The 15,348-nt window shown below is 41.3% G+C and overlaps 1 protein-coding gene across 3 annotated transcripts in view; it reads left to right on the top strand.

The window, feature by feature from the left end:
* LOC133234971 (uncharacterized) overlaps positions 1-15,348 on the top strand; it is a 20,886-nt gene extending 5,538 nt beyond the window's left edge. The window contains exons 2-3 of one of the 3 annotated variants that reach the window (XR_009732379.1): positions 2,806-5,561; positions 13,076-15,348. Coding sequence is in view for 2 of the 3 variants with exons in the window: in XM_061395667.1 (XP_061251651.1) it covers positions 2,806-3,019 (214 nt within the window). In the remaining variant the exon portion in view is untranslated. Of the gene's footprint in view, positions 1-2,805 lie in introns of all 3 variants that reach the window. The other 2 variants (XM_061395667.1, XM_061395668.1) reach the window with 2 other exon arrangements.

The following is a 15,348-nucleotide window of genomic DNA, read 5'->3' as shown; positions in this document are numbered from 1 at the left end:
GAGAATTTTGAGGATTACTTTACTAGCATGTGAGATGAGTGCAATTGTGCGGTAGTTTGAGCATTCTTTGGCATTGCCTTTCTTTGGGATTGGAATGAAAACTGACCTTTTCCAGTCTTGTGGCCACTGCTGAGTTTTCCAACTTTGCTGGCATATTGAGTGTAGCACTTTCACAGCATCATCTTTCAGGATTTGAAATAGCTCAACTGGAATTCCATCACTCCCACTAGCTTTGTTCGTAGTGATGCTTTCTAAGGCCCACTTGACTTCACATTCCAGGATATCTGGCCCTAGGTGAGTGATCACACCATCATGATTATCTGGGTCATGAAGATCTTTTTTGTACAGTTCTTCTGTGTATTCTTGCCACCTCCTCTTAATCTGTTCTGCTTCTATTAGGTCCATACCATTTCTGTCCTTTATCAAGCCCATCTTTGCATGAAATTTTCCCTTGGTGTCTCTAATTTTCTTGAAGAGATCTCTAGTCTTTCCCATTCTTTTGTTTTCCTCTATTTCTTTGCATTGATCGCTGAGGAAGGCTTTTTTATCTCTCCCTGCTATTTTTTGGAACTCTGCATTGCGTTGTTTATATCTTTCCTTTACTCCTTTGCTTTTCGCTTCTCTTCTTTTCACAGCTATTTGTAAGGCCTCCCCAGACAGCCATTTTGTTCAATCCCTATGTCAGGAAAATTCCCCTGGAGAAGGAAATGGCAACCTACTCCAGTATCCTTGCCTGGAGAATCCCATGGACAGAGGAGCCTGGCGGGCTATGGTCCATAGGGTCGCAAAAAGCTGGACATGACTAAAGTATCTTAGCAAGCAGGCAAAGCTGTTTGAAATATAATAACAACAGTACACAGAGTCCTTGTATACCATTCATCCAGCTTTTAATGTTCACATATTACATAATTAATTGATTGAGAAAACACCTATACAATCAGATCAGATCAGTCGCTCAGTCATGTCTGACTCTTTGCGACCCCATGAATCGCAGCACGCCAGGCCTCCCTGTCCATCACCAACTCCCAGAGTTCACTCAGACTCACGTCCATCAAGTCAGTGATGCCATCCAGCCATCTCATCCTCTGTCGCCCCCTTCTCCTGCCCCCAATCCCTCCCAGAATTAGGGTCTTTTCCAATGAGTCAACGCTTCGCATGAAGTGGCCAAAGTACTAGAGTTTCAGCTTCAGCACCATTCCTTCCAAAGAAATCCCAGGGCTGATCTCCTTCAGAATGGACTGGTTGGATCTCCTTGTAGTCCAAGGGACTCTCAAGAGTCTTCTCCAACACCACAGTTCAAAAGCATCAATTCTTCGGTGCTCAGCCTTCTTCACAGTCCAAATCTCACATCCATACATGACCACAGGAAAAACCATAGCCTTGACTAGACGGATCTTTGTTGGCAAAGTAATGTCTCTGCTTTTCAATATGCTATCTAGGTAGGTCATAACTTTCCTTCCAAGAAGTAAGCGTCTTTTAATTTCATGGCTGCAGTCACCATCTGTAGTGATTTTGGAGCCCAGAAAAATAAAGTCTGACACTGTTTCCACTGTTTCCCCATCTATTTCCCATGAAGTGGTGGGACTGGATGCCATGATCTTCGTTTTCTGAATGTCGAGCTTTAAGCCAACTTTTTCACTCTCCTCTTTCACTTTCATCAAAAGGCTTTTGAGTTCCTCTTCACTTTCTGCCATAAGGCTGGTGTCATCTGCATATCTAAGATTATTGATATTTTTCCCGGCAATCTTGATTCCAGTTTGTGTTTCTACCAGTCCAGCGTTTCTCATGATGTACTCTGCATATAAGTTAAATAAACAGGGTGACAATATACAGCCTTGACGTACTCCTTTTCCTATTTGGAACGAGTCTGTTGTTCCATGTCCAGTTCTAACTGTTGCTTCCTGATCTGCATACAGATTTCCCAAGAGGCAGGTCAGGTGGTCTGGTATTCCCATCTCTTTCAGAATTTTCCACAGTTTATTGTGATCCACACAGTCAAAGGCTTTGGCATAGTCAACAAAGCAGAAATAGATGTTTTTCTGGAATTCTCTTGCTTTTTCCATGATCCAGCGAATGTTGGCAATTTGATCTCTGGTTCCTCTGCCTTTTCTAAAACCAGCTTGAACATCAGGAAATTCACGGTTCACATATTGCTGAAGCCTGGCTTGGAGAATTTTGAGCATTACTTTACTAGCATGTGAGATGAGTGCAATTGTGTGGTAGTTTGAGCATTCTTTGGCATTGCCTTTCTTTGGGATTGGAATGAAAACTGACCTTTTCTAGTCCTATGGCCACTGCTGAGTTTTCCAAATTTGCTGGCATATTGAGTACAGCACTTTCACAGCATCCTCTTTCAGGATTTGGAATAGCTTAACTGGACTTCATTTAAATTTCACCATCCAAACTGTGTCATTTTTCTGGTTAAAATCTGATTTAGGATCTTATGTTGTTTGTTTTTCCTGTCATCTTAGCCACCTGCAATCTTAGACAATTCTTTAGTACTTCTTGTCTTTTATGCCCTTGACACTTCGAGTATTGGAAAGTTATTTTGTAAGATATCCCTCAGTTGGGGTTTTCTGATTGGTTAAATTAAGGTTATGCATTTTTGGCGAGACATTTTACAGAAGTGATGTTGTATGTTTCTTGTGCAGCATATACAGGTATATGAAACTGATGTCATTACTGGTTAAGCCTGATTATTCTGTTATTAGATTTGTGTAGTATAAACTTAAAATTTTTCTTTATAAATTAATAAGTAGCCTGTGGGGAGAAAATTTAAGACTTTGCCTTTACCTTATTTTTTAGAATCAAAATTTCATCCAGTAATTTTAGATTCCATTGTGGCTCACAGCATTTATTTATGTGGTATGTACCAAATGGTAATTTTCTTTCTACCTTTGTTAAATGGAATTCTGCTGTAAGGAATAGCTTTGTCCTTTCCCCTCCATTTATTTACAGACAGTCCCTGACTTACTGTGATTCCATCTATAATTTTGTGTTTTGCAAAAGCAAAAGTTGAGTACAAACTGTACATGGAATTTTGAACTTTGATCATTTCCTGAGCTGGCAAGAAGTAGTATGATACTCTTAATGATGCTGGGCAGTGACAGTGAAGCTGTCAGCCACACAGTCAGAAAGGTAAACTACAAATACACTTGCAACCATTCCATACATCCATTCTAAATCTTTACTTTCAGTATAGTATTCAGTAAAATACATGAGATATTCAATATTTTATTGTAGATTTTGTGTTAGATTACTTTTTCCAACTTTCGGTTACTGTAAGTGTTCTAGGCATATTTACGATAGGCTTGGCTGAACTGTGATGTCCAGTAAGTTAGGTGTATTAAATGTATTTTCAATTTATGTTGGGTTTATCAGGATATAACCTCATCATGTGTTGATTTGTGTTTATTTATTCAATTGTTTTATATAACAGTATGGACTCATGGATTTTTATTCTATCAATTTTAATCCATTAGTGTCATCATTTATTATGCTGCTCAAATTGTCCCAAATTGGGCCATTGAGACCTTGTTTAGTTCAGTTCAGTTGCTCAGTCATGTCCCACTCTTTGTGACACCATGAACCACAGCATGCCAGGCCACCCTGTCCATCACCAACTCCCCGAGTCCACCCAAACCCATGTCCATTGAGTCGTTGATGCCATCCAAGCATCTCATCCTCTGTCGTCCTCTTCTCCTCCTGCCCTCAATCTTTCCCAGTATCAGGGTCTTTTGAAATAGGTCAGCTCTTTGCATCAGGTGGCCAAAATATTGGAGTTTCAGCTTCAACATCAGTCTTTCCAATGAACACCCAGGACTGAACTCCTTTAGGATGGACTGGTTGGATCTCCTTGAGAGACTTCTCCAACACCACAGTTCAAAAGCATCGGTTCTTTGGCACTCAGCTTTCTTTACAGTCCAAATCTCACATCCATACGTGACCACTGGAAAAATCATAGCCTTGACTAGATGGACCTTTGTTGGCAAAGTAATGTCTCTGCTTTTTAATATGCTGTCGAGGTTGGTCATAACTTTCCTTTCAAGGAGCAAGCGTCTTTTAATTTCATGACTGCCATTACCATCTGCAGTGATTTTGGAGCCCAGAAAAATAAAGTCAGCCACTGCTTCCACTATTTCCCCATCTATTTGCCATAAAGTGATGGGGCCGGATGCCATGATCTTTGTTTTCTGAATGTTGAGCTTTAAGCCAACTTTTTCACTCTCCTCTTTCACTTGCATCAAGAGGCTTTTTAGTTCTTCTTTACTTTCTGCCATAAGGCTGGTGTCATCTGCATATCTGAGGTTATTGATATTTCTCTTGGCAATCTTCATTCCAGCTTGTGCTTCCTCCAGCCCAGCGTTTCTCATGATGTACTCTGCATATAAGTTAAATAAACAGGGTGACAATATACAGCCTTGACGTACTCCTTTTCCTATTTGGATCCAAACTGTTGTTCCATGTCCAGTTCTAACTGTTGCTTCCTGATCTGCATACAGGTCTCAAGAGGCAGGTCAGGTGGTCTGGTATTCCCATCTCTTTCAGAATTTTCCACAGTTTATTGTGATCCACACAGTCAAAGGCTTTGGCATAGTCAATAAAGCAGAAATAGATGTTTTTCTGCAAGTCTCTTGCTTTTTCCATGATCCAGCAGATGTTGGCAATTTGGTTTCTGGTTCCTCTGTCTTTTCTAAAACCAGCTTGAACTCTGGAAGTTCACGGTTCACGTATTGCTGAAGCCTGGCTTGGAGAATTTTGAGGATTACTTTACTAGCGTGTGAAATGAGTGCAATTGTACGGTAGTTTGAGCATTCTTTGGCATTGCCTTTCTTTGTGATTGGAATGAAAACGGACAGATGAAAAGAGAGAACATAGACATTCTAGCAATCAGTGAACTAAGATGGACTGGAGTGGGTGAATTTAATTCAGATGACCGTTATATCTACTACTGTGGGCAGGAATCCCTTAGAAAAAAATGGAGTAGCAGTCATAGTCAACCAAAGAGTCCAAATTGCAGTACTTGGATGCGATCTCAAAAATGACCGAATGATCTCTGTTCATTTCCAAGGCAAACCATTCAGTATCATGGTAATCCAAGTCTATGCCCTGACCTGTAATGCTGAAGAAGCTGAAGTTGAACAGTTCTATGAGGACCTACAAGACCTTCTAGAACTAACACCCAAAAAAGATGTCCTTTTCATAATAGGGGACTGGAATGCAAAAGTAGGAAGTCAAGAAACACCTGGAATAACTGGCAAATTTGGCCTTGGAGTACAGAATGAAACAGGGCAAAGGCTAATAGAGTTCTGACAAGAGAATGCACTGGTCATAGCAAACACCCTCTTCCAACAACAAAAGAGAAGACTCTACAGATGGACATCACCAGATGGTTGACACTGAAATCAGATTGATTATGTTCTTTGCAGCTAAAGATGGAGAAGCTCTATACAGTCAGCAAAAACAAGACCAGGAGCTGACTGTGTCTCAGATCATGAACTCCTTATTGCCAAATTCAGACTGAAATTGAAGAAAATGGAGAAAACCACTAGACCATTCAGGTATGACCTAAATCAAGTCCCTTATGATTATACAGTGGAAGTGAGAAATAGATTTAAGGGACTAGATCTGATAGAGTGCCTGATGAATTTTGGATGGAGGTTCGTGACATTGTACAGGAGACAGGAATCAAGACCATCCCCAAGAAAAAGAAATGCAGAAAAGCAAAATGGCTGTCTGAGGAGGCCTTACAAATAGCTCTGATAAAACGGGAAGTGAAAAGCAATTGAGAAAAGGAAAGATATAAGCATCTGAATGCAGAGTTCCAAAAAATAGCAAGGAGAGATAAGAAAGTCTTCCTCAGCGATCAAAGCGAAGAAATAGAGGGAAACAATAGAATGGGAAAGACTAGAGATCTCTTCAAGAAAATTAGAGATTCCAAGGGAACTTTTTATGCAAAGATGGACTCGATAAAGGACAGAAATGGTAGGGATCTAACTGAAGCAGAGGCTATTAAGAAGAGGTGGCAAGAATACACAGAACTGTACAGAAAAGATCTTCATGAACCAGATAATCACGATGGTGTGAGACCTTGTAGGGAGCCTCTAGGATGACCTCCAATAATACCTACCTCCTAGTATTCAGGCCCTTTTAAAATCTCTCTTTGAGTGTGGGCTAGATTTAATGACATTTCTAATGAAAAGAAATGGTGATGGGATGTCACTGCTGAGATTAGGTTGAAGTGAAAGACTGGCTTCCATCTTGAGCAGAGAGTTGCTCCCAGATTCTCTTATTCCCTTGCTCCTTCAGGTCCTTGCTGTGATGGAAACCAGCTACCATATTGTTAGCTGTCCTATGGAGAGACCCCTGTGCCATGGAACTGAGAGAGGCCTCCTCACAATGGCTAGTGAATTAAAGGTTCTTGGTCCAGCATCCCACAAGAAACTGAATCCAAAACCTTGTTAGTGAGCGTGGAAGTTGATCCCTGGCATGATCCTGGCTGACAGTTTGATTGAAACCCCATGGAAAACTTTGAGCCAAGGCAATCTGTATTAGTTTGCTAGGACTGTCATAAATACCACAGAATGGGTGGCTTAAACAGCAGGAATTAATTTTCTCACAGCTCTGGAGGTTAGAAGTCCAAGATCAAGGGTCTAGCTGACTTGGTTTCCAGTGAGGGCCCTCTTCCTGGTATGTAGATGGCCTCCTTCTCACTATATAGTTACATCGTCATTTTTTGGTGTGTGTACATAGGGAGAGGGCCTGGGTGGGGAGAGCACTAGTTCTCTGGTGTGCTTTATACAAGGACACTAGTCCTATTGAATCAAAGCCCAATATTATGACCTCATTAACTTTAGTTATTACTTAGAAACCCCATTTCCCAGTATAGCCACACTGGGGGCTTGAACATATGGACTTTGGGGGAAAATAAATAAGGACCAAGAAAGAGGCAACTTAGCAAGAGAGAAAAATTAACAGACAATAAATGCTTTACTGCAGCCAAACACGGTGAAATAAAATGGGCCCTTATCCCCCTCAGCGTAGGTTAAGTGGGGAGCCTAGACTTCCATGATAGTCTTGCTGATATGATTTCAGAAAAGGCTAAGAGGAGCTGGGATTGTCATGGTGACTCAGTGGTAAGGAGACCTTTCCTCTATAGTGTTTTTGAAAGTAATGTAGGGAACAATTGCAAGGCATTCTCCCCTACCCTCAAACTGGCAGTTGGTATTAGGGTTCTCCTGAGAAACTGGAGGAAGGTAGAAAGAAGAGGAGATTGACCAGAAACACTAAGGGCAGAAGACTGGTATCTTAAACTCAAGCATTCAGGCTTGAACTTTGTTCTGTTCAGGTTCTTGATAGATAGGATGATATCCACCCACGTTGGGGAGGACAGTTAGCTTTATTCAGCTCACCAATTCAAGTGCTAGTAATTGCTTCTGGAAACACTCTCACAGACATCCAGAAATAATCTTTAGCTATCTAGGCATTCTGTAGCCTAATCAAATTGAAGCATAAAATTAATTATCATACTCTCCCAGCCAGGGTGGTGGACTTTCACCCCCAACTTGGCAGAAATAGGGTGAGGTCTGCCTTTCTGTGCTGATGTCAGAGGCGCCTGTGAAACAGATTTAAGTAGGATCCAGTCTCATGATGTAGTAATCAAAAATGACCAGGCTACAACTGAAAACCACTGATAGATACCAAGAATCAGGACTATCTTGAGTAAGACAACCGTCTTGATACAGAGATGGGAATTATCTGACAAAGGATTTAAAGCAGGCATGATAAAAATACTTGGATGAAAATTTATGAAAATGCTTGAAACAAAACTGTAAAGTCTCAGCAAAGAAGCACAAAATATAAAAAGGAATCAAATGGAAATTTAAAAACTGAACAATACAATAAAGGAAATAATAAGCTCACTAGATGGACCCAGTAGCAGAGTGGAAATGGAAACAATAGTGAAAGGATCAGTGAAAGTAAAGATAAAGCAATAGAAATTAACCAGCAGAGAACAGATTGGAAAAAAAGTAAAAAGAGCCCCAGGGATCTGTGGTAGTATAACAAATGATCTAATATTTATTTCATCTGTGTCCTGGAGGGCGAGGAGAAAGAGGGTGGGGTTGAAAAGCTATTTAATGTCTGGAAAAAAAAATTGGTGAAAGACAGAAACCTACAAATTCAAGAAGCTGAGCTAACCCCAAATAGGATACACCCCCAAAATTATCTTGCCAAGATACATCATAATCAAAATTCTGAAAACTAATGGTGAAAAATCTTGAAAGCAGAAAGAAAAAGATAATACTTTACCTATAACTGAAAAGCAATTTGAATCATATTAAGTTTCTTAACAGAAACCAAAGAGGCCAGAAAGAAGGAGCATTACATTTCCAAGTGCTGAAAACAAAGAACTGTGATTCAGAATTTGATATGCAGTGAAAATATTCTTCAGGAATAAAGGGGTTAGATATCAAGACATTCTCAGATGAAAGAAAACTAAAAGGATTTGTCACCAGTAGATCTACCTAATTTTTTAAAAAAGTAAAAGACCTGCAGGAGGTTCTTGAATTGGAAAGGAAATGATAAAAAGAGGAAACTTGAAACATTAGGGAAGGAGATTGAACAATACAAAGAGTAAATATATTAGTTAATACAGTGGAATTTTTTCTTAAGTTTTCTAAATTGTATCTGAAGCAAAATTATAACATTGTCTGATAGTAACTACCATACAGTTGCACTCATTTCACATTCTAGCAAGATAATGCTCAAAATTTTTCAAGGTAGGCTTCAATACTATGTGAACCAAGAACTAGCAAATGTACAAGCTGGATTTGGAAAAGGCATAGGAACCAGAGATTAAATTGCCAGCATCTGTTGGATCATAGAAAAAGCAAGGAAATATGGATCACAACAAATTGTGGAAAATTCTTAGAGAGATGGGAATACCAGACCACCTTACCTGTCTCCTGGGAAATCTGTTTGCAGGACAAGAAGCAACAGTTAGAACCAGACATGGAACAATGGTCTGGTTCCAAATTGGGAAAGGAATACATCAACGCTGTATATTGTCACCCTGCTTATTTAACTTATATGCAGAGTACGTCATGCAGAATGCTGGGCTGGATGATTCACAAGCTGGAGTCAAGATTACTGGGAAAAATACCAGCAATCTCAGATATGCAGGTGACACCACCCTAATGGCAGAAAGTGAGAAACTAAAGAGTCTCTTGAAGGTGAAAAAAGAGAGTGAAAAAGCTGGCTTAAAACTCAACATTCAAAAACCGAAGATCATGGCATCTGACCCCATCGCTTTATGGCAAATAGAAGGGGGGAAAATGGAAGCAGTGACAGATTTTATTTTCTTGGGCTCCAAAGTCACTGTGGATGGTGACTGCAGCCATGAAATTAAAAGACCCTTGCTCCTTGGAAGAAAAGCTATGAAAAAGTGTATTAAAAAGCCAAGGCATAACTTTGCTGACAGAAGTCTGTATGGTCAAAGCTATGGTTTTTCCAGTAACATATGTTTGTGAGAGTTGGGCCATAAAGAAGGCTGAGTGCTGAAGAACTGATGCTTTTGAATTGTGCTGGAGAAGACTCCTGAGATTCCCTTGGACAGCAAGGAGATCCAACCAGTCCATCCTAAAGGAAATCAGTCCTGAACATTCATTGGAAGGACTGAGGCTGAAGCTGAAGCTCCAATAATTTGGCCACCTTGTGGGTGGGAAAGATTGAGGACAAGAGGAGAAGGGGGCAGAAAACGATGAGATGATTAGCATCACTGATTCAATGGATGTGAGTTTGAGCAAATTCCAGGAGATAGTGAAGGACAGGGAAGCCTGGTTTGGTGCAGTTTAGGGGTTGCAAATATTCGGACATGACTCAGCAACTGAACAACTAATAGTAAAGGATCTTAAAGGATTGAAAGGTTTTTGCACTTCACTGGAACTGGTGAAATCTTGACACCAGAGGACTATGAAAACTTACATATACATAATATAATACAAGAACTAAATATCTACAGAAAGAGATACAAAACCACTATTGATAAATGGAATTCTAAAAATGGTACAAGTAACCCAAAGCAATAGAATAGAAGAAACAAATCCCACTGAAGTCCTAGCCCAGCAATAATTATATTAAATGTAAATGTTCGAATATATCAACTAAAAGAGAGGGACAGAGTACATAAAAACAATACCCTACTCTATACTCCCCAGAAGAAACTGAGTTCAAAATGAGTAGTGTTAAAAGTTGTTGTTGAGCCATGAAAGATGCCAGGATTCTTGGCCTCCGGAGGAGAGGAATTGAATCTGGGGTCAGTGACAAGGCTTGATCACTCAGAGCTTTTGTGTAATAAAGTTTTATTAAAGTATAAAAGAGATAGAGACAGCTTCTGACATAGACATCAGAAGGGGGCAGAAAGAATGCCCCACTGCTAGTCTTTAGCCAGAGGTTATATAGCTACTAGCAGTCTGTTAGAGAAAGGAAATGTCTCAAAACTCCGAGCCTGGCACCATGCCCGTCACCCACAACATGCATTTTGAGATAACATTGGCACAAGGTGAGTTGTCCTGGGCCATAAACGATTGACATGAATCTTGAAGAAAGGTAGGTTTCCAAGCAAATATAGTCTCATTAACATAGCTTAAGAGAACATTTGCATGAGTAAAACATACTGGTTTGTCAAGTGGGTTCTGAGTCTTAGGCGAACAACATGAAGACAGTCTAGTGTAAATACATAGTTCATTAACATAGCTTAAGACAAACATTTCCATAAGAAAAATGCATTGGTTAGCTCAAGATTTGAGAATAGTTAAGTTCAGGTGGAACCAGGTGTCTTTATGGCAGCACAATTTTAAGAGAAACCTGTTTTAAAATTCATATAAAGAAGGGGGAAAAAAATCTAACACTTGTAGTTTGTTTCCTCCTGCTGCTTAAGAGAGAGAGAAAAAATGTCTGAGACTTGCAGCCTATTTCTTCCATTTGGAGACCCCTGGCCTGCCTTCCTTACCCTCTCATTCCCCCCTTTTCTTTTAGGAGAATTATGTTGCCTAGGGAAAGGGGCGTCATTCTCATTCTGTAACTGCTTCCAAGCTGATAAGGGGTGTCGTCACTAAACTGGTGAGGCAAGATACTCTCCTAACCCTAATACTGAAGGTCTCTGATCCAAGGACCCAAGTAATAGTTGGAGGGAGCTGCCACAGTTATAGGAGTTTTGTTAGGGGAAGCACACTGATTGAAACCACCGACCCTGGCCAGGCACCATAGTAACTATTTGCATGAGTTGTTTTATGACAGGAGATCCAGATAAGGAATACGGAACTAATAAGCCACCACCAACCAGAAGATTTCGGAAAAGGTCTAAAGGAGACACCACGTGTCTGTCCACGTCCTGGAATCCCTCTGGCTAGCATCCATCTTGGCTGAGCGATGCATGCACCACCAGGAAAGACTCTGAATTAGAATGATTGGCCAAAGACCACCTGGAAACTAATCCCATCACCATAAAACCCGAGACTGCGAGCCATGTGGCAGAGCAGTTCTCCTGGGTTCCCTTACCCTACTGCTCTCCACCCGGGTGCCCTTTCCCAATAAAATTTCTTGCTTTGTTAGCGCATGTGTCTCCTCGGACAATTCATTTCTGAGTGTTAGACAAGAGCCCAGTTTCGGGCCCTGGAAGGGGTCCCTCTTCCTGCAACAGTTTGAGCAACCATTTGTAACTTAAAAGCTGTCATGCAATTAGAAACAAATCCAGCTACACAGTTACAGATGGATGGAGAAAACAGCAAAAACAGAGCAATTGAAATCATCACAATTTGGATAGTTTTCCACTATGAGGAACTAGTTAGCATCTCCCAAAGTGAGGCAATTGAGGATTCACGAGTATCCATAGCCGGAATCATTTTGTTCATATGTTTAGTAAAGTGAGTAACAATAGTGCTCATATCAGGTATATATGTATGCACTGGGTATGAATAATGGCACAAGTTCCTCCTTGTGCAGCTGTCAGAATAAGGCCAATCTGTTTTGTAAAACCATGTTTCTAATTTGTATTTGTTCAGCATTAAGAGCTGAAATAGCTTTTTGAGAATCTTGTAAAGCCTGTTGAGTAAAGTTAGTCAGAGCATCCACTTGGAGCATAACATCTGTAGTTCCCAGAGAGGGAACAAATACTGCAGCCAAATAATCATACCAGTGAAATACAGACCTTGCCCTGCAAGTGCTGCTGCTGCTGCTGCTGCTGCTGCTGCTGCTAAGTCTCTTCAGTTGTGTCCGACTCTGTGCGACCCCATAGATGGCAGCCCACCAGGCTTCCCCATCCCTGGGATTCTCCAGGCAAGAATACTGGAGTGGGTTGCCATTTCCTTCTCCCATGCATGAAAGTGAAAAGTGAAAGTGAAGTCGCTCAGTCGTGTCCGACTCTTCGCGACCCCATGGACTGCAGCCTACCAGGCTCCTCCATCCATTGGATTTTCCAGGCAAAAGTACTGGAATGGGGTGCCATTGCCTTCTCCGCTGCAAGTTCTAAGGTGTCATAAATTAGCAGGCTTCTCTGGAAGCTCTGAAAATATGAAACCCTGAGGAAAAGGTAGACCTAGGATTCATCTCCCTATCCACCAGGGGGAAGCCATGCCCATACGTAAGAGCCACATATCCAATAGGTCCCGTTTGGAGCAAGCCAGCATGACTGAGATATCCAGTCCCAACTAGTGCCTGGCCAGGCAAAGGGAGGACCTGAACTGGGATTGAAAAACACAGGAATGATTACGTTGCATATTTCCTGAGGTAAAAATCCCAAGTGTTTCCAATCATTATAATTAAGTTGTTGGCTAATTTCTGGGGATGGCTTTATTTGTTCCCAGCATATGGGGGCACTAGATATTAGGTGTCCCTTTCTAGGAGTTAGCCATGTAATTTCATCCCATATTTGGTAAACGTCAGGTAGCCACCAGATCTAGACCCATTTACCTTCTTGTATGTAGCAGAATAGTCATTAAACCAAGACAATGTATAATCAAAATTGAAAGTCACATTATGTCTATCGCTAAAGTACAAAATGTTGCACTTTTTTTAGGATCGTTAAATGTCATCACATTAAGAAGAGGCATCACATATGATTGTTGTTGTCGAAGGTATTCACAGACTTGGAGAAAGTTCTTTCCTTGAAGTGGAGATGCCCACTACGGAAAGCCTTCCACTGATGAAGAGGGGAGCGCTCCGCAGACCCAACAGTTAGACCAATTGTGGAATGCAGCATCGGAGTGAGCCCAGGACAGGAAGGCATTGTCTTGAGGATCAAACGGCAGACTCAGGATTTTTGGAGTCAGCAGAGGCAAGCTCACATAGATTATCAGGCTGATCTGAAAAGTACAAAATCAGAGCCTACAAAATAAAGACATAAAATGACATCACTTAGCATCTGATCAGTATGCTACCTCTTATATCAAGTGTGATGCACCCAGGAATCAATTCCTGGCACTTTGACAACTATGGGAGAAGAAAGAGTAACCTGGTAACGGCCTTCCCTGAGGGGCTCAAGGGATTGCCCCCAAGATCCCAATGGTTTTATGAAGACCTTGGTTCCTGGTTCAGATAGAGGCTTGCTTGACTCAGAGGCAGGATCAGGAGTCACCTACAATGCGGGAGACCCGGGTTCGATCCCTGGGCCGGGAAGATCCACTGGAGAAGAAAATGGCAATCCACTCCAGTACTATTGCCTGGAAAATCCCATGGACAGAGGAGCCTGATAGGCTACAGTCCATGGGGTCACAAAGAGTCAGACACAACTGAGCGACTTCACTTTCACTTTCCATAAATACATTCAAAGGGGGACAGTTCCTCCTTTTAGGGGCAATTGAGTCCTCATTAGAGTGAATGTCGACATTCTAGGAATCAGCGAACTCAAATGGACTGGAATGGGTGAATTTAACTCAGATGACCATTATATCTACTGCTGCGGGCAGGAATCCCTCAGAAGAAATGGAGTAGCCATCACAGTCAACCAAAGAGTCCATAATGCTGTATTTGGATGCAATCTCAAAAACGACAGAATGATCTCTGTTCGTTTCCAAGGCAAACCATTCAATATCCCGGTAATTCAAGTCTATGCCCCAACCAGTAACACTGAAGAAGCTGAAGTTGAACGTTTCTATGAAGACCTACAAGACCTTTTAGAACTAACACCCAAAATAGATGTCCTTTTCATTATAGGGGACTGGAATGCAAAAGTAGGAAGTCAAGAAACACCTGGAATAACTGGCAAATTTGGCCTTGGAGTACAGAATGAAGCAGGGCAAAGACTAATAGAGTTTTGCCAAGAAAATGCACTGGTCATAGCAAACACCGTCTTCCAACAACACAAGAGAAGACTCTACACATGGACATCACCAGATGGTCAACACTGAAATCAGATTGATTATGTTCTTTGCAGCCAAAGATGGAGAAGCTCTATACAGTCAACAAAAACAAGACCAGGAGCTGACTGTGGCTCAGATCATGAACTCCTTATTACCAAATTCAGACTGAAATTGAACAAAATAGGGAAAACCACTAAACTATTCAGGTACTTTGCCAACAAAGGTCCGTCTAGTCAAGGCTATGGTTTTTCCTGTGGTCATGTATGGATGTGAGAGTTGGACTGTGAAGAAAGCTGAGCACTGAAGAATTGATGCTTTTGAACTGTGGTGTTGGAGAAGACTCTTGAGAGTCCCTTGGACTGCAAGGAGATCCAACCAGTCCATTCTGAAGGATATCAACCCTGAGATTTCTTTAGAAGGAATGATGCTAAAGCTGAAACTCCAGTACTTTGGCCATCTCATGTGAAGAGTTGACTCATTGGGAAAGACTCTGATGCTGGGAGGGATTGGGGGCAGGAGGAGAAAGGGACGACGGGGATGAGATGGCTGGCTGGCATCACTGACTCGATGGCCGTGAGTCTGAGTGAACTCTGGGAGTTGGTGATGGACAGGGAGGCCTGGCGTGCTGCAATTCATGGAGTCGCAAAGAGTCGGACACGACTGAGCGACTGAACTGAACTGAACTAAAGCTATAGGTAGAACTTTTATCCAATTGTCTTGTGTCTCTTGAGTTAATTTGCACAGATGTCACTTAATAATGTCATTAGCTTTTATCAACCTTTTCTGAGGACTGGGGTCTCCAGGAACAGCGTAAGTGATATTCTATTCCTAGAACTTTTGACACATCCTGGGTTACAGCAGCTTTAAAGGCGGAGCCATTGTCACTCTGAAGGCTCCATGGCAGCCCAAACCTGGAAATAATTTCATGGATTAAATAATTTTCATGGATTAAATAATTTAATCATGGATTAAATAATTTTATGGATTAAAA

The sequence above is a fragment of the Bos javanicus genome, chromosome 22, assembly GCF_032452875.1.
Source record: "Bos javanicus breed banteng chromosome 22, ARS-OSU_banteng_1.0, whole genome shotgun sequence".
Lineage (NCBI taxonomy): Eukaryota > Metazoa > Chordata > Mammalia > Artiodactyla > Bovidae > Bos > Bos javanicus.
The sequence above is the reverse complement of the archived record's forward strand: the minus strand, read 5'-3'. Positions and strand labels throughout refer to the sequence as shown.